At 39.0% G+C, this 25,046-nt stretch overlaps 1 protein-coding gene across 3 annotated transcripts in view; it reads right to left on the bottom strand.

The window, feature by feature from the left end:
* Positions 1 to 25,046, bottom strand: part of EXOC4 (exocyst complex component 4) — a 1,166,755-nt gene that overhangs the window by 157,938 nt on the left and 983,771 nt on the right. For all 3 annotated transcript variants that reach the window (XM_069087253.1, XM_069087255.1, XM_069087254.1), the window contains 2 exons: positions 19,263 to 19,399; positions 721 to 876 (listed from right to left, as the gene is read on the bottom strand). In XM_069087253.1, coding sequence (XP_068943354.1) covers positions 721 to 876; positions 19,263 to 19,399 — 293 coding nt within the window. The remainder of the gene's footprint in view (positions 1 to 720; positions 877 to 19,262; positions 19,400 to 25,046) is intronic.

Genomic DNA, 25,046 nt, shown 5'->3' with positions numbered 1-25,046 from the left:
TATGTTTGTTGTCTTTCTTCTAGTACTATGGATAAGTTCTATCCTTGCTTTTTTGTATTCCATCTCTGCCACTTTCTTAGAAAGTCCACTGCTTTACTAACATATTCTACTTCTTGTTCTAAGCAGCTGAGTTTCATGTTTGTCCACATATAAGTGATTTTATTTTCATCTGGATAGATGTCAGATCTTTTAACTTGTTTTGTTGCATATTAATTTTTCCTTCTCCAGATTTCTTCTTAATATTTTGTACTTAGTGTGTTTATTATATTTGGAAGTCTCTTTTACTTGTTTCTTTTGCCACATTTTCTGCCAGGATCCCTTTTCTTTCGCCTGTGTTGTTGTTCTTTTACTTCATTTGGTACATTTATTGTTGGAAGATAGTGAAGAGGAGTTCAGCATAGACGGGACTACCCATTCTGCCATCTTTCTGGAAATCCTTGACTTTGATTTTAATAGGACAGAACATTGTACACGTGTGGTTAACACATCAATTTAATACAGATCAAAAATGACAACAGAGGTGGGGATGTTGTGATGTGGCGAGATGTACACACAAAAATAAGTAGGTTATTCAGAAAAAATCAGTGACTAGCTAACTTCAAAATTCTACTTGTATAACTAAATAATTCCACACAGACAACATAAAATTCTTAGTGGTTGAGTTGAAACAAAAACTTCATTTTGATTCATTAATTTTTTAGGAACAAAAAGATCTTTTACCTTATGAAATCTTCTTCCTCTTCTCTCTTAGGTCTCAGCTGTTTGGGTTGAGCCATATTAGTCCAGTTTGGCAGAGATTTTAAAAGTCTGCTGATGTCATCATCTTTTGCCCAGGATGCACTGATTACTAGTTTCTCCTCTGATTGGGCGATGCTCCTAAGCATAAGGGGGAAAATCATACATTTTAATAAAATTTATAATATTCAAAAAAGTATACCTTATTTCCTCTTTGGTGAAAGTTATTCTCTTCTTTTCCATAAAAAAAATCTATTGTATGAGTGTGGAGGTAATCAGGCATGATGGATCATAACACTTAGATTGACTTCTGCTTACGGAAAGGGCCATCTTGGGCATCAACTTCTGGAAAGCAGATGCCAGGGGCACTACGGATGAATAAGATAGCAGCTGGAAGTCCTACTGGCCTCTTTAAACAAAGATATTAAATAGAGAGTGGCCATGATAATACATAATGTAGGGTGATTATTAAGCTACTGAGCATGGACACCACATAGAAAGTAACAAAATCTCTATAAACATGCATCAGCTATACAACTCTGACGACAATATTTGGGACTAAAATGGAAGTCCATCCCTTGACTTCTCACTTGATGCTACCAGTGTCACACAGGGACACAGTGTCACCTACATATTATAAGGGTCATCATCATCAACTCACCACTTTCCTACCTGCCACTAGTTGTTGGGTAGAATTAGTTTTGATGACATTCTCTTTGAGACAGGTAAACTAATGCCCCAAAGTTAAAAGACTCCATATCCTTTTATAAGTTCCCTGGCTTACTTTTCTATACCTCCTTTTTTTTTAAGCAATTGGGGTTAAGTAACTTGCTCAAGGTTACACAGCCAGTTATTTCTGGGTGTGGTGGTAAGTATCTGAGCCTGGATTCGATCCCAGGTCATCCTGACTCTGGGGCCAGTGCTCTCACTCATTGTGCTACCTGGCCACCCCCCTATACCTCCTTTTAATAGAACATACTTTTAAAACTACATTTAGTGTTCAGTTTCATCTTCCTTATAATGATTGGCTTTCGATTGAATGATTTTGTCATAATAACTAATTTCTATGGCCCCAAATCTAATTCCAGTGACATAAGTGATATTTATTTGCTTAGGAAGTACTAATTTGCCACTAATTAAACAACTGAATTCAACAACTGAGCAAATATTAATTATGCACCTACTATATACAACTGAAGATAACAAAGACTACAAAGGAATTTTTTTTCATTGTTAGATACAAGACTTTTTTCCTTCAACAACTGCCTCCTGGACACTTTAAACTAAAAATTCCTGCTGACACCTCAAACCCAATATGTCCCAAACAAAACTCGTTATCTTTTCCCCTAAACCCTCTTCTCTTCCTGAGTTTTTTATCATTATCAAGGGCACCACCATCTTTCCAGTCACCCAGTGCCATCATCATCTCCTCTCTCTTACTTACTTCACACGTGCAATATTACTAAGATTTGTTGTTTCTAATTCTATAACACCTTTCACATACGTCACCTTCTCTCCACTTGCTGCACTACCCTGGAGTCAGCCTTCATTACTTCAGACCTGGACTACTGTAAAAGCTTTCTGGTTGATCTCTGTGTCTCAGATCTCTCCAGTCTATCCTACTCCTAGCTGCCAAAATGATCATCATAAAGCACAGATCTGACCATGTCACCCCTTGACTTCATGAAGTCCAAGGGGTCCCTATTCCCTCTAGGATTTAATCTAAGATGCTCTGCTTGGTATTTTAAGTCTTTCCCAAATTTGCTCCATCCTCTCTCCTCAGTGTTCTTATCTTCTGTTCCCTTTCACTTGATGATACGGCAACACTGGCTTTCTCAATATTGTGTGGGAAGCTCCCTCTCCTGGATCTGTACCTTTGCAGTGGCTATTCTCTATGCCTAGAAAGCTTTCCCTTCATCCTTCTGCCTCCTCATTTCCTGGGCTTCAGGACTTAGGTAAAATCTTGCCCTCTCACAACTAATATGAGTGCCACCTTTCTCTCAGTCATCTCCCAGTTTTAGTGGATATACCGTATTGGTTGTTGTCTCTTCTATTAGAATGTGAGCTCCCTGAGGACAGGATTTTTATTTTATTCCTAGTATTTAGCATAGTGCCTGGCACACAGTAAGTGTTTAATAAATGCTTGTTGATTGATTGGCAAGGGGGAACTTCATGTACATTTTTCTCCTTTAGATGAAATAGATTTATCAGCAAAAGAGATACATTTACTTAATCCAAATGATGAATTTAGGATGGGAGCTAACAAAGGAAATTCATGAAAGCTTTCAAAGTCTGATTTCGATCCCACTGTACTTTTTGCCCTGTGATATTGAAGACACTCCCTGCCCATCGCCCCCAACAGCCAGCCTGAACTTGCCTCCTTACAACTTCCACCCACTGCTCCTGGTTTTGTCCTCTAGGACTAAGTAAAAAAATTCCAGTCTCTCATCTACTTGGCAGTCCTTTAAATACTTAAAGACATCTAATGTGTTCTCCTTGTATCTTTTCTTCTCTATGCCAAAAAATCTCCAATTCCCTCAAATATTCTTCATATAACAAAGGCTCAGGGCCCTTCACTATCCTGGATTATTTCTTCTGAGTATTAACTTATCAATGTCCTTCTTAAACTGACCCAGAGATGAACAAAGTACTACAGATGAGATCTGAAAAGGGCAGAGCACAGAGGTACAGTACAGTCTATCAGATTAACCCCTCACTCCTAGTAACAATGTCTTTTTCAATGCATCCTGAGATGGCGATAGTGTTAGGCTACTATATCACAGTGCTAACTCATACTGGATCTGTAGTCCATTAAAACCCCTAGATTTTTTTTTCAGAGAATCTGCTATCTAAACATGATTCTCCTATATCATACTTGTAGAAGTTGATTTTGGGGTACCCAAGTACAAGACCTTACATTTATTTCAATTGCTTTTTCTCTTATTGGATTCAGGTCAATGTTTCATCTGTACAGATCTTTTTGTATTCTACTATCCATTGCATTAGATAAACTTTGTAGTTTTGGTCATCTACAAATTTAGTGAACATGCCATCTATGGCTTTATGCAAGACATTCATAAAAATATTAAATAATAAAGGTACTCCAGTGAAGACTTTCCTCTATGTTGACATAACACCATTACTCTTTGACTCAACCAATACAACTACTCTTGTATACATATAGTCCTGTTTTTGTCTTTTCCAATTTCTCCATCTTTTCCACAAGAACAGTATGAGATATTACACATTTTGCTTAAATCTAGGTAGACTACATCACTGGAGTTTCCCTCATCTATCAGTCTGGGAAACATAAGGCAACTCCCTGCAAAGAACAATATTCCACTGAATCCCTAAAGACCATTTAGAATAGTATAGATTTATCCTTGGTCTCAATTATCCCTCAAGGTTTGATGTCATGAAAAGCAGCTTAAATAGGGGACAGGAAATAGTGACTAGAAGTTTGGCCAGAGGTCTTAAGAACAAGACAGACACAAATTTGCTTGGATGGGCTACATGCAATTTGATCTAGAAACAAGAAGAGATAACATTCAGTTTTGGGAGTCTCTGTAACCCACTGTCATCACCTTATGTAATTTCTTCCCTTCCTTGGTGTTTATACACATTCAAAATCTCTTCATTAAAGGACTTAGTCAAGTGATCAAGTAATTTGGCACTTAGGCAAATCACTTTTTCTTTATGCAAGGATTCACTGTCAGGTTCTTTTCAACAGGGAGAAGTAGTTTAACTGCTACAAATCAGAATATTCTTTGGGGAATGCATATGGCAGTCTAGACATATTCTCACAAGAGTGACTGAATGGACACAGGTGTGCCCTGCTTTGAGGCAATCCAACACAAGAAATCCTAAATACACAAAATAAAGAAATTAAAGGGCTGAATGCAAGTTTGATAAGAGTCAGTAGTGTGACATGGCAACCTAAAAAACTAATTTGAATTTGAATTCATGCTCCCTTAATGTAAGCACATTGTGCAGAATGAATGAAGCTACTCTCCTGTTGCAGTCTTTCCTCCTGAGTATTAGAGTAGATGTTCAGTTCTGAGTTCCACATTTTCAGGACATCAACTGTATGAAGTATGCTTAGAAAAGGGTTATATGCTTGTGATAGAGTACTATTGTGCTATAAAAAATAATGAGAAGGTTAGAAAAAAACATAGCAAGACCTATATGAACTGATACAAAGTCAAGTAAAAAGAATCTAAAATAACAGCAATGTTGTAATGATGATTAACTGAAAAACTTGACTACTCTGATCAATACAACAATCTAAGACCATTCCAAAGCATCCCTGAGGAAAAAAATATGCTACCCACATCCAGAGAGAGAACTGGTAAATTCTGAGTGTAAACCAAATGATAATTTTTCATTTTTTTGGCCTTTTTGTGATGTGGCTAATATGGAAATATGCTTTGCATGATTTCACAAGTATAATTGATATCATTTTTCTTGCCTTCTCAGGGGGTGAGGGAGGAGGGAGAGAAAGAGAGAATTTGGAATTCAAATTTTAAAAGGAAAAGAATGTTAAAAATAAAAAAAAAACTTATTTACAAAAAAAAGAAAAAAGTGTTACAAGGATGGTTAGGGGACTTGAAATCATGCCATGTAAAGATTAAATAAAAGAACTAGGGATATCTAGCCCAGAGAAGAGAAAACTAAAACTAGGATAGCAACTTTCAAGTATTTATAAGATTTTCACATGGGTGAGGGATTACAACTTTATACTGTAGTCTAGATAATAAAGCAATGGGGAGAAATTATCAGGAGTGAGGTTTTGATTCATTATTAAGTTGTAAGAAACTTCCTAACAATTAGAATTTTTAGAAATTATAAGTGTGCTGCTTGATTAGGTAATGATTTCCACATCCTTGAAGTCTTCAGGTCAAAGTTAGAAGACTTCTCATTGAGGGTATTGCCAAGAGAATTTCTGCTTGAGTTTGGGTGGGAATAAAGTTATAGAATCTCAGAATTCTGGAAAGGACTTTAGGAATCATGTTGAACAATCCTTACCTGAAGCATCAATTCTTTTTGTAACATCCTTTAAAACTGACCTTTCAGCCTTCATTTGAATTCCTCCAGTAACAGAAAAATCACAGTCTCTTCCAGTTTTGAGAATCTGAATTTTCATAATTACTGACATGTCTCTTAGGGTAGGAAAGCTTGCCTAGTTGAAGCAGCAAGTCACTTTGAAGGTGAGAAGGGAGGCAGCATGTGCCACACCCCCACCTTGACCACCACCTCCCCTCTGACCCTGATAGAGGTAGTCCAGGACCTTGAGCCCATAAGCCTCGAGAACAGCAGTGTCTCTCAAACCACCAGACAAGCTTCCTGCTCAGCAACCAAAACCATCATTGAGGGGAGACATCATTGTGGAGTAGCCAGTCTTCACTGCTACCATATGCAAGAAGTATTGACCAACTGCCACCAAAAGACAGGCACCCTATCAGTCCTGCTTCTATTTCCATATTCATAGTCATCATTCAGGGAAACATTTTCTATGGAGAAGGGGCTAGACACCCTGCCCCCATGAACTGCCAACTAACCACTACACACAGGACATGCATGCCAGCCTAGCAAGCAGCAGGACACTGAGGGAGACACAGGAGGCAGCTTATACCTGGTGAGATGCACCATCTCCACTTGGATCCTGATAGGGACAGTCCAGGTCACTGAACTCAAGAGCTTTTGGAACAGCAATGCTTCTAGCCCAGTGCCCTCAGACAACAGCCTGGGAAGCAGCTCTTACGGAGATGTCACCTAGCAAATACTCCCATGGTGCTCCAGCCACATCTATTGAAATCACTTGTCACTCAAGTTGTTGGCACTGTCAATAATATGCTTTTATGAGTGGAAATAACATTTAAGAAGAGGCATTGATAACTGTTTTGCCACTGCACCCTCAGGATTATGGGACTTTTCCATGTGACTTGCAGGTGTAACCTTCCATATATGTTGCCTCCCGAATTAAAACGTGAGTCCTTGAGAGCAGGGACTGTTTTACTTTTTTATTTGTATCTCTAGAGTTCAGCACAGTGGTTTGCACATAGTAAGCATTTAATGAATCCATCCATTCTTCTTTCCTTCCTTCCTTCTTTCCTTCCTGTCTTTGCCTTCTTCTCTGTTTATCCATACCCTATCAACCATTCAATACCCTTCCGAGTTTTAGTCCTATCTCTTGTGCCATCTTCTGTGACTATATTAATCTATATCTTTCCTTTGTTTAATTTGTTTTGCATTTACTCTTTGTATCACACAATAATAAACTATCCTATTCTTGAATTAGCTGTATAGTATAGTTCTTATTATAATAAAGATAAATATAACACTTCCTGGCCACTTCCTAACCCTGCCCCTTTATTCTGTCCATACCTCTCTCTCTCCCACTGGAACTCTGACTCTGACCTTAGGTTCTCATAGATGAGCTTTCAGCTCTTCCTGCTTGAAACCAGGCTACTCCATCTCTTTTTGGACCATTTCCAAACCATGTCCCTTATACTCTGACCATCTTCCTGATCCTTTTCCCCCACAAAACTTGGACCTGCCCCTATGACTCTGATAGGTGAGCTTTTGACTTTTCTTGACTGGAAATGGGTCATCATACCACCCACGGCCCATTTAAAAAAATATAATTTCTCTTGCTCCTCTTTTGTCTTCTTCCATTAGAATATAAACTCTTTGAGGGTAGGAACTATCTTGCTTGTCTGTATTTGTATCATCAGCTTAGATCTTGGTACATAATAAGCACTTTTAATGAATGCTCTTTCATTTAGCCAACAAACACCTACAGTATGGAAGACACTATATTATGTGTTGGGAAATAAAGATAAAAAACAATGACAGTTCCTGACCTTTAGGAGATTACATTCTACTGAGAGATAGGGAAGTAACATGTAGCCAAATACAAGAAAGTTCCATCCTCTGAGACCCTGCAAAGTAAGTCTAATCCCTTTTCCATATCACAACCATTCAAATACCTAAATGTAGCTATCATGTACTCCTGAGTTTTTGTTGGCTTTTTTTTCCCTCAAAGCTAAACATTATTAATACCTTCAACTGATTCTCACATGGCGTGTGAGAATTCCAATTGCCCTCCTCTGGACACCAGTTCATTAATGTCCTTCAAACACGGCCCTTGGAAGTAGACACAATACTCCAGAAATGGTCTGACCAGGGGAGCAGGATTACACTTTTCATGAACACATCTAGGAAAGTGAGGTACATTAATAGCACTAATACAGCATCTTGCAATGATGTGGTATTCTGGGGTTCATTGTATTCCCAGAACCTTGCATAGGGCATTTCAACAAATGATTGTTGAGGGTTTTGTTATTCTTTTTTTGGGAGGGGGTAAAGAGGAGGAGGAGGGAAAGGTTGAGGGAGAAGGAAAGGGAGAGGGAGAGAGGTCAGAAGAGAGGGGAGAGAGAAGGAAAGGGGGGGAAAGAGAGACAGAGACAGAGAATACAAATGCTTGTTAATTAAAGCAATGAATGGGGTAAAGTGACTTAGCTCAGGTCATCAATGTAGACAGTGGTAGACCTACAATCAGAACCCAATCTCCTGACTCCAAATTTAATGCTCTTCTCTTATCAGTTTCTTGAAATGTGTGATGAAACTAATGTCAAAGAAGCCTTTTCTGGTTTAGAAGCTGTCCCAGGAAACCTTGTGAAGACCCCCTGCTTTGGTAGTTCAAGACTGACATTAAAAATTTAGATCTGTTTGGCAAGACAATAGAAAATATAAACCTCACCCAGTTTTCATTCCTCACATCACTGGATTCATGTGCCCTAGATGGTTTAAGAACTCATTTGGGTTCCAGGAATATGGGCTGAAATATGTAGTTTCCTTATCGATGCTTTTCATTCCACTATTCAGTAGAACAGATGGGCCACAGATCCATTTACCCATTTACCCTGGATGAATTTAATCTTACTTTACTGCTCACATTGGTAAAAACATATTGAATACTCAACACCACTCAACAATAAATTTAGAATGGAGCTAACAATATTATCAGCAACTCTGAATTTGGGAGATGGTAGCATCTGTTGGCAACATAAAATTATCCCAATGATAACTTTCCATTTAGGTGGCAAGGTTACTGCCCCTGAATAATTTTATTTATTAGCTTATGAGTCTGTGATGCCCCATATCATCTGCATGACTAATATTCAGAACATATCCAAATAGCCATTACAGGGACATACAAAGAGGGAGAAGTCCCAAGCAATTATTCCACAAGAGGAGTAGGGTTAATTGTCGCTACCAGAGCCATAATCTACTAATTAATTCACAGCTCAGCGGGCCACAGGCAGAGCCATCTGTTTAACTATTTGCACCCACTCCCAAGAGGAAGAGGGAAATAGGTGGAACTCTTGGAACAGGTGATGGTGCTGCATCAAGGAGGGTCCATCCCCTCGACACAGCTCGGTGAATTCCATTCAGAAAACATCTGCTGGTGCTGCTGACTGGCTCTGATGGGAGCTGCTTCTCTGGAACAGTTGTGAAGTGCAAGGGAGCATGGTCCCTGGACACAGCTGGGGTGCAGAGCCTTTTCATTAGGTAAACAACCAAGGGCAGGTAGGGCTAATTGAACTCAACTGTTTGGTGACAGACAGGGTAGGGCATTTACTTTTGCAGGCTGAATCTGTGAGCTCTCCAAAACTCAACAGCTGAGACAGATAGACAACGCCTGTCCAAATTAAATGTGGCAATTTAATGAAAACTATGGAACTAGTAGGCCAGTAGTAGGGCTAAATTCCTTGCAATATTTAGGCTAATTATAATGATGATTCACACTTCTCCATCCATTCATAGTCTTTCATATACTTTCCTCAGACCAACCTTATAAGATAGTAAAGGTATTAATCTCTCCATTTTACAGATGGGAAAACTGAAGTCACATGGCTAATTAGCGTCAGGACCTGGACTTGAACCCAGATCTTCTGATTTCTGGTCTGCTGCTTATTCTTCTACAAAAATACGGCATCCTGATGAGCATGGAATCTATTTGACAATCACTAGAATCTCATAAATTCACAGACTATTAAGAGATGCAGGAAACTTTAGAAATCATGTACTACAAGCCCAACATTTTACAGACAGGCATTAGACACCATTCTGTCTCCTTTCTCTGCTATCTCAGCTGTCAGTTTTTAATACTATTGGTATGTCACTGCTTATAATCTGTCACCTTAGACATAACTTCAGGGGTTAGGGCCTAATGCTGGTTACTTTTTTGGGGGGCGGTCTCTAATGAATTTAACAAACATGAACACTCCAACACACCAAGAACAATGAAGAAGACTGCATATGAAACAGTAAACTATTGTCACTGGCTCCATTTTTCTTAAGTAAAGCATGTTTTGTGACTCTTAGTTACCATAGAGACTTCCACAACAGGTCAACTATTACATGCTGAATATCTGAAGCTACCAGAATTCTGCCTTCTGAATCAGTGATACAGTGTTATATGATCTTATTCTCTAAAAATTTTATGTATGTAGCCTCAACTTGTAGTCACATGGAGGACTATTTGTTATACTTCATTTTGTCTACTCTGTTGTATCAAACACATGGAGCTGAAAGTTACATCAGAGACCATCTAATCCCATGCCCAGAGAAGTGATTTGCCCAAGGTCACCTTGGGACTAAATGGTAGAACCAGGACTAAAGTGAGGGTCCTACGACCATTTCCACTGTACCATAGTGAATCCTAGTAAATAAATATTTGTTGACTGATGAATGGTGGAAAAGTGGATAGAGTGCTGGATCTGGAATCAAGACCTGCGATCAAATTTGGTCCCAAACACTTACTAGTTGTACGACTTTAGTCAAATCCTTTAACCTTTATCTGCCTCAGGATCCTTAAGGGTAAATGAGGAGAACAATAGCACCTAGCTCTCAGGGTAGGAAAAGGAAGGGAAAGGAAGAGAGGAAGGAGAGGAGAGGAGAGAGGAGAGAGATTACTGGAGAGGGCCCTCATTGAAGAATTAACAACCAGATAGAAAACCACACTCGTTATGGATGTAGTTATTTATGGAATTTATAACAAATTTTTTAGATTTTATCTTTTGGGTCAAATTAAGATATAGTTTATCCTGATAGTCTTGAGTATATCTTCTATAAGAAGCCTTCTCCTTTTGTCCCCAACATAAAATTTAGCATGCAATGAATATGATCTCTCACATTATACACTGTGTCTCCCCTTGGAGTGGTTCTCATAGGGAGGTGAGAAATTTTTGACCTCACAGTTCTCTTTAAACCCTGTTTTATGCTGAAATCTTGGAAGACACATTAGCTTTCACCAGAGGGCATCATGAGCTTATGGATTTAGTAATTTCTGTAGAATATTTGCTGAGGAGCAGATAAAAGAATCAGGTTGGCGCTGTCCTCCCACCCCCACCCCCCACCCCCAATCCCGTTATATCTTTTTGGATCATTTGAATTGTATATGGCTTTCTATTTAAGTCAGTCATTTGCTGGCAGCAAAACTAGAACATTTCCTGTTTTTCCTCTCACTGTAATCAGGATTTGGCTGTCCAAATTAGGGCTGCCCTAATTACTGCTCAGCAGGTGCCAATCCTGGGGAGGGCAATAAATAGGGAGAGAGGAAGTGAGAAAGGACACTTGGCATTTTCATACTCATCGAAAAGGAAAACACTTTCTCTCTTGCCGGTAAGATTTGATTAGGTAACAAGCTATATACACACCAGGATATGTGTGTATTGTTGTATAACAATCATAAAATCATTTCCTATTTATTCATCTCCAAGGCTTTTCAAGAGTCACTCCACCCATTTCTAAAATGTCTCTCTGTATTGTATGCATGCATGCATGCATGTATATATACACACATATGTATGTATGTATGTGTGTGTACACAAACACCACTGTTGTGTCATTCAAGGACTTCAGTGCACAAAAGCTGAGTGAAGAATACCACATCTACTGGAGGGATGGGATGAAGCAGGCATGTAGCATCAAGGGGCTATCACTGTGTGATAGTAATGGCAATTAAAGATTCCCCTGTATTGGCTTGGTTTTCAAATTGATTGTGTTAAAACCCAGAGTTTGTTAATCCCACCTGTGGGATGGGCTTGTTGATGTGAAAAGAAAGTCCTGAACTGGGAGGAGCTGGTGAGGTAGATTTGGAGAGAGACAAGAGAGAGGCGGAAGATCTTTTTGGAAGCAGCACCTCGTGGAGAGAGAGAGACTAAGAGAATTGCTGGTGGCCGCTTTGAATTGCCCTGGACTTTTGAGACCTGCCCCCTGAGCTGCCAAGGACTGAGGAGACATGGCTGTTTTGCTGGTACTTTGTCTGTCTGTTTTGATGTTGTTTTGCCAGATTTGTCCACTGGTGAAAGACAGTCCTTTTGTTGAAGAAGTCCTGGAACCTGGCTGTTCGCTAAGAAGCCCTGAGACTGTCCTGCAGACAGAGAGTGAATACTGTCCACTGGTGAGGGACAGTGCTGTTGTTGCAGGGGTCTGGAGACTGTCCTGCAGACAGAATGAATACTGTCCACTGGTGAAGGACAGTGCTGTTGTTGCAGGGGTCTGGGAGCCTTTCTGTTGGTTCAGAAGCCCTGAAGAAGGATTTTCTTGTTGTATGTTTACAGAAATCCTGGGAGAGGGCTTTGCTAATGTGTTCAGGGGTTCTAGGACTGTTCTACAGACAGAGGATAAATTCATGAAGGGACTGGCAATGTATCTTGTGGCTTTGCTAAGCCTTGTCTCCCCAGGAACTAAGATTGCTGAGAACTTGCCTCATCAAAATGAAGAAAAGACCTCCATTTGGGTATTAAGTGCTGTGTTTAAACTTGATGTAACTCTGGGGTAGATTCAATTGTGATCCAGGGGTGGGGAACTTTTGACCTTATGTTTGGAAACTAATCTCCATTTGAGAAGAGGGGCTTTGTGGTGGACTTAATGAAGGTATAGCCTAGGGGTGGAGAAGTATTTAGAACAGAGACTTTGTAATTGATTGAAGGATTGGAAGGTCCTGGGGTGGGGTAGTACTTGGAGATTATTTAATCACACTTAGTAAATGCTATATTTTGAATGATGTCATGTTTTAATCTTCTCTGTTCTTGGTTGGTCACTGAATAAAATAGAGAGCACCTATGCTGGTATTTTGAACCTGGGAAGTTGCCTTCTTTTGGCATTACATTACACACTGCCACTAGCCTTTAGACAGAATGATAGGAAAGGTAGCCATTGTCTTAAGAAAAAATCCTTGGAGATCTTTTAGGAACTGTCAGTCAAAACACATTTAGTAAGTGTCATTACTACGTGCTAAGCTCTGTACTAAGTGCTTGAGATATAAAAACAGGCAAAAGACAGTCCCTGCTCTCAAAGAACTCACAATCTACAAGGGGAGACAACAAGCAAACAAATATATACAAACAAGAGACAGATGAGACAAATAAGAAGCAATTAAAAGAGAGAAGGTCCTAGAATTCAGAAGGATTGGGAAGGTTTCCTGTAGAAGGTGGGATTTCAGTTGGGCCCTGACGGAAGCCAGGAGGTAGAGATGAGGAACAAGGGCATTGAAGCCATGGTGCACAGCCAGGGTAAGAACCTGGGGAGGGATGATGGAGTGTCTTGAACAGCCAAGGGGTCAATGTCACTGGACTGAAGAGTTCATGGCAGGGGGTACAATATAGAAAGATGGGAATGGAGGAAGGAGCAGGTTAAGAAGGGCGCTGAATACCAAACAGAGCATTTCGTATTGGATCCTGGAGGTGATGGGGAGCCATGCTGTTTGCTGAGTAGGGGAGATGACAGGGCGCTGTGTTCTTTAGGAGAATCACTTTGGTGGCTGAATGGAGGATGGATTGGAGCAAGGAGAGACTTGAGGCAGGCTGACCCACCAGCAGGCTACTGCAAAAGTCCCAGCCTGATGTGAAAAGGGCCAGTGCCAGTGTGGTGACAGTGTCAGGGGGGGAGCACATAGATGGTACAAAGGTGAAACTGACAGGATGCACTAGCAACCCGTAGGCTAGCAGAAAGAGAACAAGCAGCAGGGTTTGGATACTGGTCCTGAATCCTCATTAACCTGTTGACATCACTAATCATAGGCAATCCAGTCTGGTAGAAGATAGATTTGGAATAAAGAGGACCTAGGTTCAAACCCCAACTCTGATACTAGTCATGATGATCAACCCAGTACACTAACTGGTACACAGTAGTCATTTAATAACTTCTTGTTTTTGTCTTGACTAATTGACCCTTGGAAACTTACAACTTCCCTGGACTTCAGGAAACTGACCTGAGTCAAACAATATTCAATATGTGTTGGTGGAGGGAACTCCCATACTAGAAGTTCTCCAAATTAATAAAATCATAGCTCCATAACATTAACTATATATTACAGTATTCATTATTATTACCATTACACATAATTCATTAAATTCTTGTAGTGTATATGGCACCAACTCAGTTATTTCATTAAATGTAGAAAAGGTATGGAACCAGGCAGCTAGGTGGCACAAAGGTTAGAACACTAGGCCTGGAAGCAGGAAGACTCATCCTCCTGAGTTCAAATTCTGCCTCACACTTACTAGATGTGTGACCTGGGCAACTCACTTCACCCTGTTTGCCTCAGTTTCCTCATCTGTAAAATGAGCTGGAGAAGGAAATGGCAAACCACTTCAGTATCAGAGAGAAGAATGAATTGCTCAAAACTATTTTGTTTCTTTTTTCTCCGCAAAGGAGAATAATTTTTACATTAGGAATGACAGCACAATACTACTAAGTAGGAGATGATACTTGAGATAATAAGTAAGGAGATAGTAAGAGATTACCTCACTGTTTTTTTTTGATGAATTACAGTTACTTGGCACCAGCAAATTATACTTTTCTATCCTGAAAGAAAGGGCTGGGCGGATGGCTGAGCCACTGTCAGTCATACCTGAAAGATCATAGAAAACTAGGCCTATACCAGAGTACTGCAGAAGGGCAAATATGGTCCCAATTTTCGAAAAGGAAAAGGAAAGAGTCCACAAAATGTATCACTGTACTCTTGAGTCAGATTCCTTGGGAAAATTCTAGAATGGATCATTAAGAGATAGTGTGAACATTTAGATAAGGAAGCAGTGATTAGAAAGAGTCAGTACGGCCTCATCAAGGACAAGTCATGCTAAACTAACCTCATTCCCTTTCCCCACTGGATTACTTAACTAGTAGATGGGGGGAAATGCTGCAGTATGGTTTAACTAGATTTTAGCAAAACTTTTGATAAAGTATCTCATACTATTGTTGAGGACAAGATGGAGAGATGAATTAGACAATAATACAATCAAATGGAGAACTGGTTGGATGGAAAGACTCAGTGCATAGTTGCTAGTGTTCAATGTCAACAAGGCCAGAAGTCTCCAGTAGAATACCCTGGGGATTTGTGCTTGGTGCTGAACTGTTGGGCATTTTTATCAATGACATGAGCAAAGGCATGGAAGGTGGGCTCACCATATTTGAATATGACACAAAGCTGGGAGGAACTGCTAACACAGGGGATAACAGATCCAACTAGGGGCTTAATAGGCTAGGAGTTTTATTTGAATCTAATAAGGTGAAAATCACTAGGGAAACAAGTAAAGGCCTGTACTTTGGTATAAAAAAAATCACAGTTTCTAGAAAGAGGGAGGTGACAGTTTCACTGTAGTCTGCCCTCATCAGACCTCATCTGGAATACTGTATTAAGTTCTGGGTGCCACGGTTTAAAAAGGACATTGAGAAACTGGAAAGCATCCATAGGATGGTCAACAGGATGGTCTTGAGTCCATGGCAAAGTAGGATCAGTTAAAGGAACTGGAAACATTTAGCCCAAAGAAAGAAAGAATCTGGGGGAATATGATAGTTGTTTTCAAGTATTTGAAGGTCTGTCATGTGGAGAATGGAATACATTTATTGTTTGGCCTCAGTGGGAAAAATCAGAGCACTGGCTGGAAACTGCAAAGAAGTAAATTTAGGCTCGATGTCAGAGTAGCTGGAAAGTGCAAGAGGTTGGGTACGTTATTGTGGGGGATGCCTTTGAGGACTGGCTGGAGTAGGTCATTACTGAAGTCCCTTTCAACTCTCAAATTCTGTACTTTTTGTTATAGGGAACCAGTCAAGTTCCTTGAACAGAGAAGTGATGTCATCAGACATGAGCTTTAGGAACGATTCTCTGGCAATGAGGTGTAGGACAGATTGGAGTAAGGAGGAATAAAAGGCAGGGTGACCAATCATGAAATTACCACAAGAACCCATTTGAAAGGTGAAGAATAAGATGGTTGGTACCTGTATGAATGGAGAGAACTTAAGGGAGTACCATACACTTTGCTTCCTCTAATAAAAATTTTAGAATAGAAGATATTTTTTGTTTACATGGATGATGAGAGAGGGAGAAAGAAGCTGTTCAAGGTTTGTTAGTAGTCTTAAGGCACTAGGGTATAGAACCAATTTAAGAAAATCAAACCTGATTACTGAGAACAGAAAACAGATTCTCTAAAAACTGGTCTTTATAAGGGAAATGGTCCTTTTTTCCACTTACTTTTTTGAGGCACTCTTCTGAGACCTGTCAGTGAAGACAAATAACAAGTCATTTTCTTTTTCTCTTCTGGCTTATATAATGTTGACAAATGAATGTCTGATATAGGTTAAAACACTGCTGTAAATGAAGCCAAGGTCACAAACTTAATTTTTGAGGCCAAGTTTCTTTCTTTTTCTGATTCTCTTTCATATCTACAGAATAGATCTCTAGGTCTAGGTACTTTTGTGTATCTGATTCTAAGAGGGAATAATTAAGACAATAAAGTCAGATTACTGTAAGAACATCTGTACTGCAAGAAAATTCAATCGAATAAACATTTATTAAGTGCCTACTATGTGCTATTAGGGGATACAGTTAATAAAAAGGAAGACAGTCCCTAACCTCAGGGAGTTTACAATCTAATAAGGGGAGACAATACACAAAAAAAGGGCAGGAAAGTGGCAAGAGGGTTAAGGGGCGGACAGTAGGAAGTACCTGGGCAAAATCTTGTTCCATGGAGTTGAAACCAAGTAGGGCAGCAGATGTAAAGAATAGTGAACTGCCCTTTATAAAGGAAGGCAATGGGAATCATTTGGTATTCCCCCCTCTAATCAGAGTAGCCAAGAGGCTGAGGGAGGCAGTATCAATTTATGCTTGAGTTAGCAGCACAGTCACGAGAAAATCAGCTCAAAGCACATTCCTTACCAAAGGGGAAGTGTGGACAGGGGGAATGTCATTAACATCATCTTCTTTGACAATGGAAAATGTGGTTATTGGTAGACGATTCTCCTTCCCTAAGAAATAGCCTAGACTTTTACAATAGCCTGTCTATATCTGAACCATAACTTTATATGAAGAAAAATCATTTGTTCATGGATTTCTGTGGATCAGAAGATCAGTTTAAGAAAGGTAAATAATGACATGGGGAACTCATTCAATCACTACTTTTGTTCTTAATTTTATCACCAAATAATTATACACCTGGTTTTGTTTAAAAGATTTACTATTCTTTTGCTCATAACATTGATCAGAGTTGCCTCTTTCTATTCTCATTATCTCACAACCTGGATAATGGCAACTATTTCCTAAGTGACCTTTTTTCCCCAATCTCTCTTCACTTCAATACATTTTACAAGGCACTTTCTCTATGGAACACCCTGCCTTTCACAAAAATTCTAGAATCCTCACCCTGGAAGCCAAGGTCATAACTGACTCCACCTTACCTATCCAACCCCTACTTGAAACATAAACTCTCATTTCTCTTCACTGTCTCCACTACCCTCCATGTTCACTTGCTCCTAAGCCTGAGTCTTTACTCAATTCTCATTTTCCCAATTCCTCCTTGCTCCTCAAAGTTCTCCTCTTCTCTCTTCACCTGACTATATGTTACTCTTCCTTCACAGCTGGTTTATTACATCTCCTCTATGAACATTTCCTTAAGTACCAAAAGCAACATTGATCTCATTCCTTTTTCATTTATTTGCTCTACTACTCAAGTGGCTCCTCATGTCTATATAAGGCATTATTCTTTATTAAGTCAGGGACCATGTCTTGTCTTCCACCTTCTTTGTATTCCCTATAATTCCTACCACAACACCATACATATAACAAATCTGGATAGTAGGCATGGTAGGCACTTAATACTACCTCACAGAATGAGCAGAGTCTTAGGACATTGCTGTGGTTCATGTTATATAAGAACTTAGAAACTCTCCAGACAACTGAACTATGAAAGACTTTTCTCCCACTTATTTCTTTTATAGGTTCTTCAGGAGAAGCACTGTGATCTACCCTACAAACACATATTATCTCAGAGAAAAGAAGGCTGAAAAAAGACTTAATAAGTTTTCCATCCACTAACGTGTCAACAAAAGAAAATGGACTTAAAATTTCAGAACATCAAAATGGGAGGCATTTTATTTGTTTTTTTTTTCCTTTTGCTTTTTGGAGGGCAGTTGGGGTTAAGTGACTTGCCCAAGGTCACACAGCTAGTTTCTGTGTTAAGTGTCTGAGGCTGGATTTGAATTCGGGTCCTCCTGACTCCAGGGCCTGTGCTCTACTCTCTGCACCACCTAGCTGCCCCTGGGAGGCATTTTAGTCATCATCTAATCTCAGGTTTCTTAATCTAGGGTCCATGAACATAAAAAATCTTTTGATGACTCTATTTCAATATAATTATTTTCCCTTGTCATCCCATGTATTTTATTTTACAGATTTAAAAACATGATTCTTAGAAAGGGTTTATAGGCTTCACCAGAATATCCAAATGGTCCATAGCCCAAAAGAGGTTAAGAGCCCCCGATACAGTTCAAATCATACACAAGAAGAAATTATACCTATAAGTAACCCTGGCAAGTAGACATTCTGCCTTCACTGAAAGTATGTCAGTGATGAGAAAGTCACTACCCCAGACATAGCTAGCCCATTCCAGCTCTTCTGATAAAAAGGTATTTCCTTTTATGGAACCCAAATCTGTCTCGTTCTATAGCTTCAGGGGCAGCAAGAGAGATAACACATGAAAAAGAACTTAACTGAGAGGAATGAAAGGAACTAAGGGAGGTTAGCAAGGGCGTTTGTGAATTGACCTTCTTTCTCTGGTGCTCATTAACAAGAGGCAAAAGGCTGAGGGACTACATAAATGCTCTAAGTCCCTTCTAGACTGAAGATTCCATCAGTCCTACCAAGGCTCATCTAAGCCATTCAGAAGGAACCATAAACTTTAGTCATATCACATATCTTTCATCTTTTGGTGAGTGGATGGAGGGCTACAGGGTTAGGTTTTGTGAAGACACACACAGACACATACATATACATACATATGTATATATTATAATATATATAACACATATACATATGCATATACATATACTTTTCAGATTTTTGGCAAACTTGGGGCTGCACATTTTGCTGTCAGGCTGTAAGAAATATTATGATCTCTCCATGAATGAACAATGAACTGTGTCTCTGAAATCAATGTGTTCTCCTCCTAAAAGCAGTTTTCTACCTGTAGGCAACAGTGCAGGTGTCCTTGTACTCCTGGAGCTTAACGCACACCATGTTAAGGAACTGATCGGAGTATGCACTGAGGTCATGCATCAGGTTCATGAGGTCTTGCACCGTCTTCTCCACAATTATTGTGCTCTGGAAAAGGAAATGCAGACAGAACAGAAGCTTGTGAGATCTTTACTCAGGGAATGAGATAGAGGGAAACAGAAATAATACAATAACTTAAGATGCTAATATTGCCCAAAGTGGGAAAGACATCGTAAGAAGAATGCTTATCAGAGTCAGCAGCGACATCTCCCACCGGGCTGCTTGTCCAAGGACTTTGGAACACTTACATATTGTATATTTAATCCTTAAAGTTTCACATTGTGCTACTCAACTTGAATAAGGCATTTCTAGGGGTTTCTGAGGATGTGCCTAATTTGAACCAACCAGACCACCTCACTGCCCTTCCCAGGTCAGGACGGAAAGGGCAACACTGAGGGATTCCACAACTTTGAAAGTTTGAAAATCACCCATCTAAGAAAAAGATGAATTGCTCAGGAGTCAGTCAGAGTAGATTTATGTTCAGAAGCATCAATTTCTATTTCTGCAAGGAACTATGGGAAACACACTTTATTGTTTACATAGTAAAATTTTAAAGGTATAAAATGAAGAAAATATTTCCTGGCTATTCCTTATTTCCCAAGGATATTGAAACAATATGCTACATAAGAAGTGTTTTGAATTCCTAAGAAGAAACGAACTACATAAATGCAAGGCTTTATTACTGTTGTAAAAGCAGTAACAGTATCACTTTAAATTAATGGAGAGTTTTTAAAGCTTTTACACCTGTTACCTTCACAATAATCCTATGGGCAAGATAATATAGGTATTCTCTCCATTTTATAGATGAGGAAAATAGGCACAGAATTTAAGCCACAGATTTATCCATGGTTTATCAGGTAAGAGCAAAACTAATTAATCAATCAACGAGTATCTATTAATTGCTTATTCTGAGCCGAGCACTGTCCTAGGCACTAAGGATACAAAGGTCCCTCCATCCCTTGCCCCCTCCCCCACCAAATTCCTATCCTCAAGGAGCTTCTATTCTACGAGGGGCTATTAAAACCAGAAATTTGTTCTGACTTTAAGACAACCCCCTTTTCATTTGACTACATTATTTCTTTTGGGAATTCCTGTCTGTTTTAAAAATGATGGATAGAAACCCCAAAGGAAGAAAAAAATATTACCCACATTTTACCTACAGGGATCTGTTATGTAACAAGTTCACGTCAAACCTGAAAAAAAGACATCCTTGTGCAATATTCATCAGCATGTAAACATGAAGACTGCCCATTCTTCAGTGTTTCACCTCCTCATTTGAACTGTCTTCTGAAGAACTTATGCCTCAGACTCATACAAGTGATTCCTGTAGATCATCCATCTCAGTGAAATACTGGCCTTGTGCTCAACAGCCTGGACTCCTCCATTTAACAGCTGTGTTGTAGAGCACATATGTACAATACATCTATGGAGGCCATGGTAAAGATAAAATTATTTCCAAATTGCTAGCTTGAGGCTGATCCATGAGGGAATTTTAAAATTGAATAGATAGCTCAATGCGAGAAGCTCAATCATTAGAAATGTCCAAATCCACATTTAAATTAGGTTGTATTTATCTGAAGATGATTGATACAATGAGTTGGGGAATCTAAAAAGAAGGCCTAATCCAAGGGCTCATGGGTATAAGGAGATAACCTGGGATTCTGGAAGAATGGGTCAGTAGAGCACAAGCTTAAGCAGCTTCTTTAAGCTGGAGGGCTTCAGCATACGGGAATGGCACAAGACTGTGTCTGTTCTCCAAAGACGACCTTAACCAAGTACAAAGAAACTCATCACTAGAAAGTTGGCTACCAGGCCTTGTTAAGATGAACAAATGACACATGAAATGAACAAAAATATGAAAGGGTTCTCAATATTCCATGCTTCCTTTCTGTTGCTATAATGATGATGATGGAGTGGCAGAATGGGGAACAAGAATGATAAAGATTCATGTAGTTCATGGAACATCTGTAAATATTAATATAATTCTTGTCACTCACCATGCTATACAACATTCATATTGATGTTTTAACCATAAGTGAAATTGAAAGATCTAGAGAAGTTCCAAGTATTGGAATCCTGACTTGGGGTTTGACAGCATGGTGAACAAAGGAGTTAGCAGAATTGAGGTCAGGGAGTGTCCAGAGACAGCAAGAAATATCATTCTATTGACTATTTTGGCTCTTTTCCCTTTCAATACTCAAGGCAGCATAAGGAAACAAGTTACTCCAGCTAATCCTAAATGCGCACTGCATTACAGAAAATCAAATAGAGAAATTCTATGAAGAACTTAACAAGATACTTTAGGTTACCCTATACATATTAATACTCAGTGTCTTCAATGCAAAAGTGAGCACTGGGGGAGATGGCAAAAAATTATGTGTATGGATATACTTCTTATGTTGAAGCAGAAACTGTACTAAGGAGACATGGACTGAAGCTTCCAGGTAACATCACTGGTTAGAAGGGAATGAGATACTGAAATGACCTTTGGGATTGGGACATTCTGTGGCCAAGGTAAGTTGTATAACTAGAGGAGGCAGCACGACTTTGGAGATAGTACTGGACTTAGATTCAAATGCTGCCTTAGGCACTCACTGGCTGTCATCTAACCTCTGTCTGCACCTTAGTTCTTCATCTCTGAAATGAGGGTGTTGGACAGGATGGCCTCTAAGATCACTTCTAGGTCTACATCTATGATCCTATTCATTCATTCATGCATACATACATACATACATACATACACATATACAATATATAGTATATACACACATGCATGTATACATATATAATATAGATTATATATTGTATATATATTATACATGCAATACACACACATAATATAATAATGATAGAACCTGGACCTGTGTTTTCATGAGTATAGGACACTCTAAGGTAAAGAAACTTCCTCTTCAAATACAAGCCAGCACCTTTAAGAGTTACTTAGCACTGAGAAGTTAAGCAACTTGCTTAGAATTGTACAGCCAGTTTGGAACAATGGCAGTATTTGAATCCAGGTTTTCTTTGTTTCAAGGTTAGTTCTCTGTCCAATGTGTTAAATTACCTCACCAACTAAAGAAGACCATTTCCAGGTCTACATCTATGATCCTATTAATACATATATACACACATACACACATATGCATATATATACTATATATTGTATATATATGTGCATATATATACACACATTATACATACAATACACACATACACAAATAATGTAATAATGATAGAGCCTGGACCTGTGATTTCATGAGTATAAGAAACTCTAAGGTGAAGAAACTTCCTCTTTGAATACAAGCTAGCACCTTCAAGAGTCACCTAAGCACTGAGAAGTTAAGTGGCTTGCTTAGAATTGTACAGCCAGTTTGGATCAAGGGAAGTATGTCCAGTGTGTTGAATTACCTCACCAACTAAAGAAGGATGAACAGTAAAATGAGTCACTGGATATGGGATCATGTGATGTAGGATTGCAGTGAGAGAATTCACTCCACTGACCAATCAATATTTGAAGCGGGAGAGAGAACTTATTTCAGGGGTCTCTTGGACTGTAGGGCATCCATATCTGCGCTACTGGGAGAGAAAAAAATATGTGCAGCTTGGGAGGCAAGGGATATTATGCTGAGGGCACAGGGAAAGTTTTGTGCAATACAGATGGGAACCACAACTTTAGAAGTTAGAGGAAATAGGGTCTGTTCTGTGTCTATAAATGGTTTCTGCTGTGGGCTAGCTAAAAAGAGCACACAGATCTCTGGGTTCAGACTGGGAGTGAACAGTAAAACTGGACTCAGCAGGAACTGAGTCTAGGAGCTTGTCTGTGTCTCAGGATAGTGCATAATTGGTCAAATGATGTGCCAGCTGCAGTATATCTAGTTTAACATTATGTTGGGGAAAAAAGCAGTTTGAGACCAAGAAATGAAAGAGGCCAAAGGCTCGTAGACTACTGAGAAACCATACATGGCACAACATGAAAAACTTCTTTAAGAAGAGTCAAAAAGCAATGGCCAGTCCTGAATGACATCATTAAAAAAAAGAAATTGACTATATCTTAACAGATAGGGGTAAAAAAAAACGTTTAAAGACACGGAAGTCATTTGGAATTCATTTTTGTATGCTGTCAAATGACTGGTTAGAGTAAAGGTCAAACTAAATACCATGTGTGTGATAATAAAAGCTTTAACCTATACTTTGTTTAAAATTTTTACTGCTTTTTTTTTACATTTCCTAATGTATCCCCTTCCCCTTCCCCTCACAGAGAGCCATCTCTTATAACAAAGAATTTTTAAAAAGAGGTAAAAGTCTGTATGCAGAGTTCCCAACTCACCACCTCCTATTACTGCAAAGAAGTGAAGGAATAACCCATTTGGAGGGCTAAACTTGACCATTATAATTTCTCAGCCTTCTGTTAAGAATGTTTTGTTGTCACATTGCTGTAGCTATTTTGCATACTGTTTTCCTGGTTTTGTTAATTTCACTTTAATACAGGTAAACTCCACATTAACCTGTATTAAATACATTAAAGCTTTCTTACAGTTCAGTAATATTGCATTAGATTCATGTACTCAATTTGTTCAATCATTCCCTTATTAATGGGCATGTTTGCTTGCAGTTCATCACCACCATAAAAAGTGCTGCTATAAATATTTTGGCTTAAATGGAACCTTTCTTTTTGTCACTGATCCCTTTGAGGTATACGCCTGTTGGAGGTATTTCTGGGTCAATGGTTGTAAACATTTGTTTCCACATAATTCCAAATTAATTTCCAGGTTGTTGGACCAATTACAACAGTGTTAGTAATCTTGGTCAGTTTGCTGGGTATCAGGCAAAACCTTTCATTTTGACTTACATTTCTCTTACTATTAGTGATTTGGAGCATTTTTCATATGGTTGTTAATAATTTGTACTACTTCTTTTAAGAATGGTTCATTTGCTTGACCATTTATCTACATCATGGAAATGAGATCCTTATCAAAGATACTTGATATGAATATTTTTCTCAGACTATCTTGTTTTTAAACAAGTTGTTAACCTTAAAAGTGGGAAAGAGAAAAAAGTAAGAACATTTATTAGTCATTAATTTTTAGAGAGTTTAAACAATGTAAACTATTCCCCTCAATGAAGAGGTAGAATGAACCTGGAAACCACTTCCCCTAGCAAACATTTATCCTCTCTTTCCAAGTGGGGAGACACTGCAGCTATGGGAAGCCTAATCTGATGGTATAAGCTTATTTTCAAAATATTTTGGAGGACTATGGAAGCCTGTGAGCTACACTGACTCACAAAACTATAAAAAGAAATTGAGGAGAAAAGGAGCCTGTAGACAGCTCACCAGGAGATCTTGCTAATTTAAAACACTTCAAGAGTATTTGTGGATGAATGGATGGAAAGATAGATGAAAAAGTATTTATGAAACACTGCAGATACAAATATAAAAAAGCAAGATAGTTGTTGACTTCCAGGAGCTTCCTTTCTTAATAAGAGAAGAGCATATAAGGGAGGGGTAGCTGGACTGGCAGGTCAAAGGGGCAGTGAGTGGAACCATCTAAAATTAAGAAGATAACAAAGAGCTACAAAATGGAATATAGGTGTATATATATATATTATTTTACACACTGTGATCACATATGGATTGCTCTATTTCTCTATGTAAGTTTACACACAGAGAGAAAGACCCTGGAGAATGAGAAAAACCACA

Source organism: Petaurus breviceps, unplaced genomic scaffold (genome assembly GCF_028583685.1).
Source record: "Petaurus breviceps papuanus isolate PSGF00001 unplaced genomic scaffold, PetGlider_PUasm1.0 181, whole genome shotgun sequence".
NCBI classification, from domain to species: Eukaryota; Metazoa; Chordata; class Mammalia; order Diprotodontia; family Petauridae; genus Petaurus; species Petaurus breviceps.
Note: the sequence above shows the minus strand (reverse complement) of the source record. Positions and strands in the feature narration are given on the sequence as shown.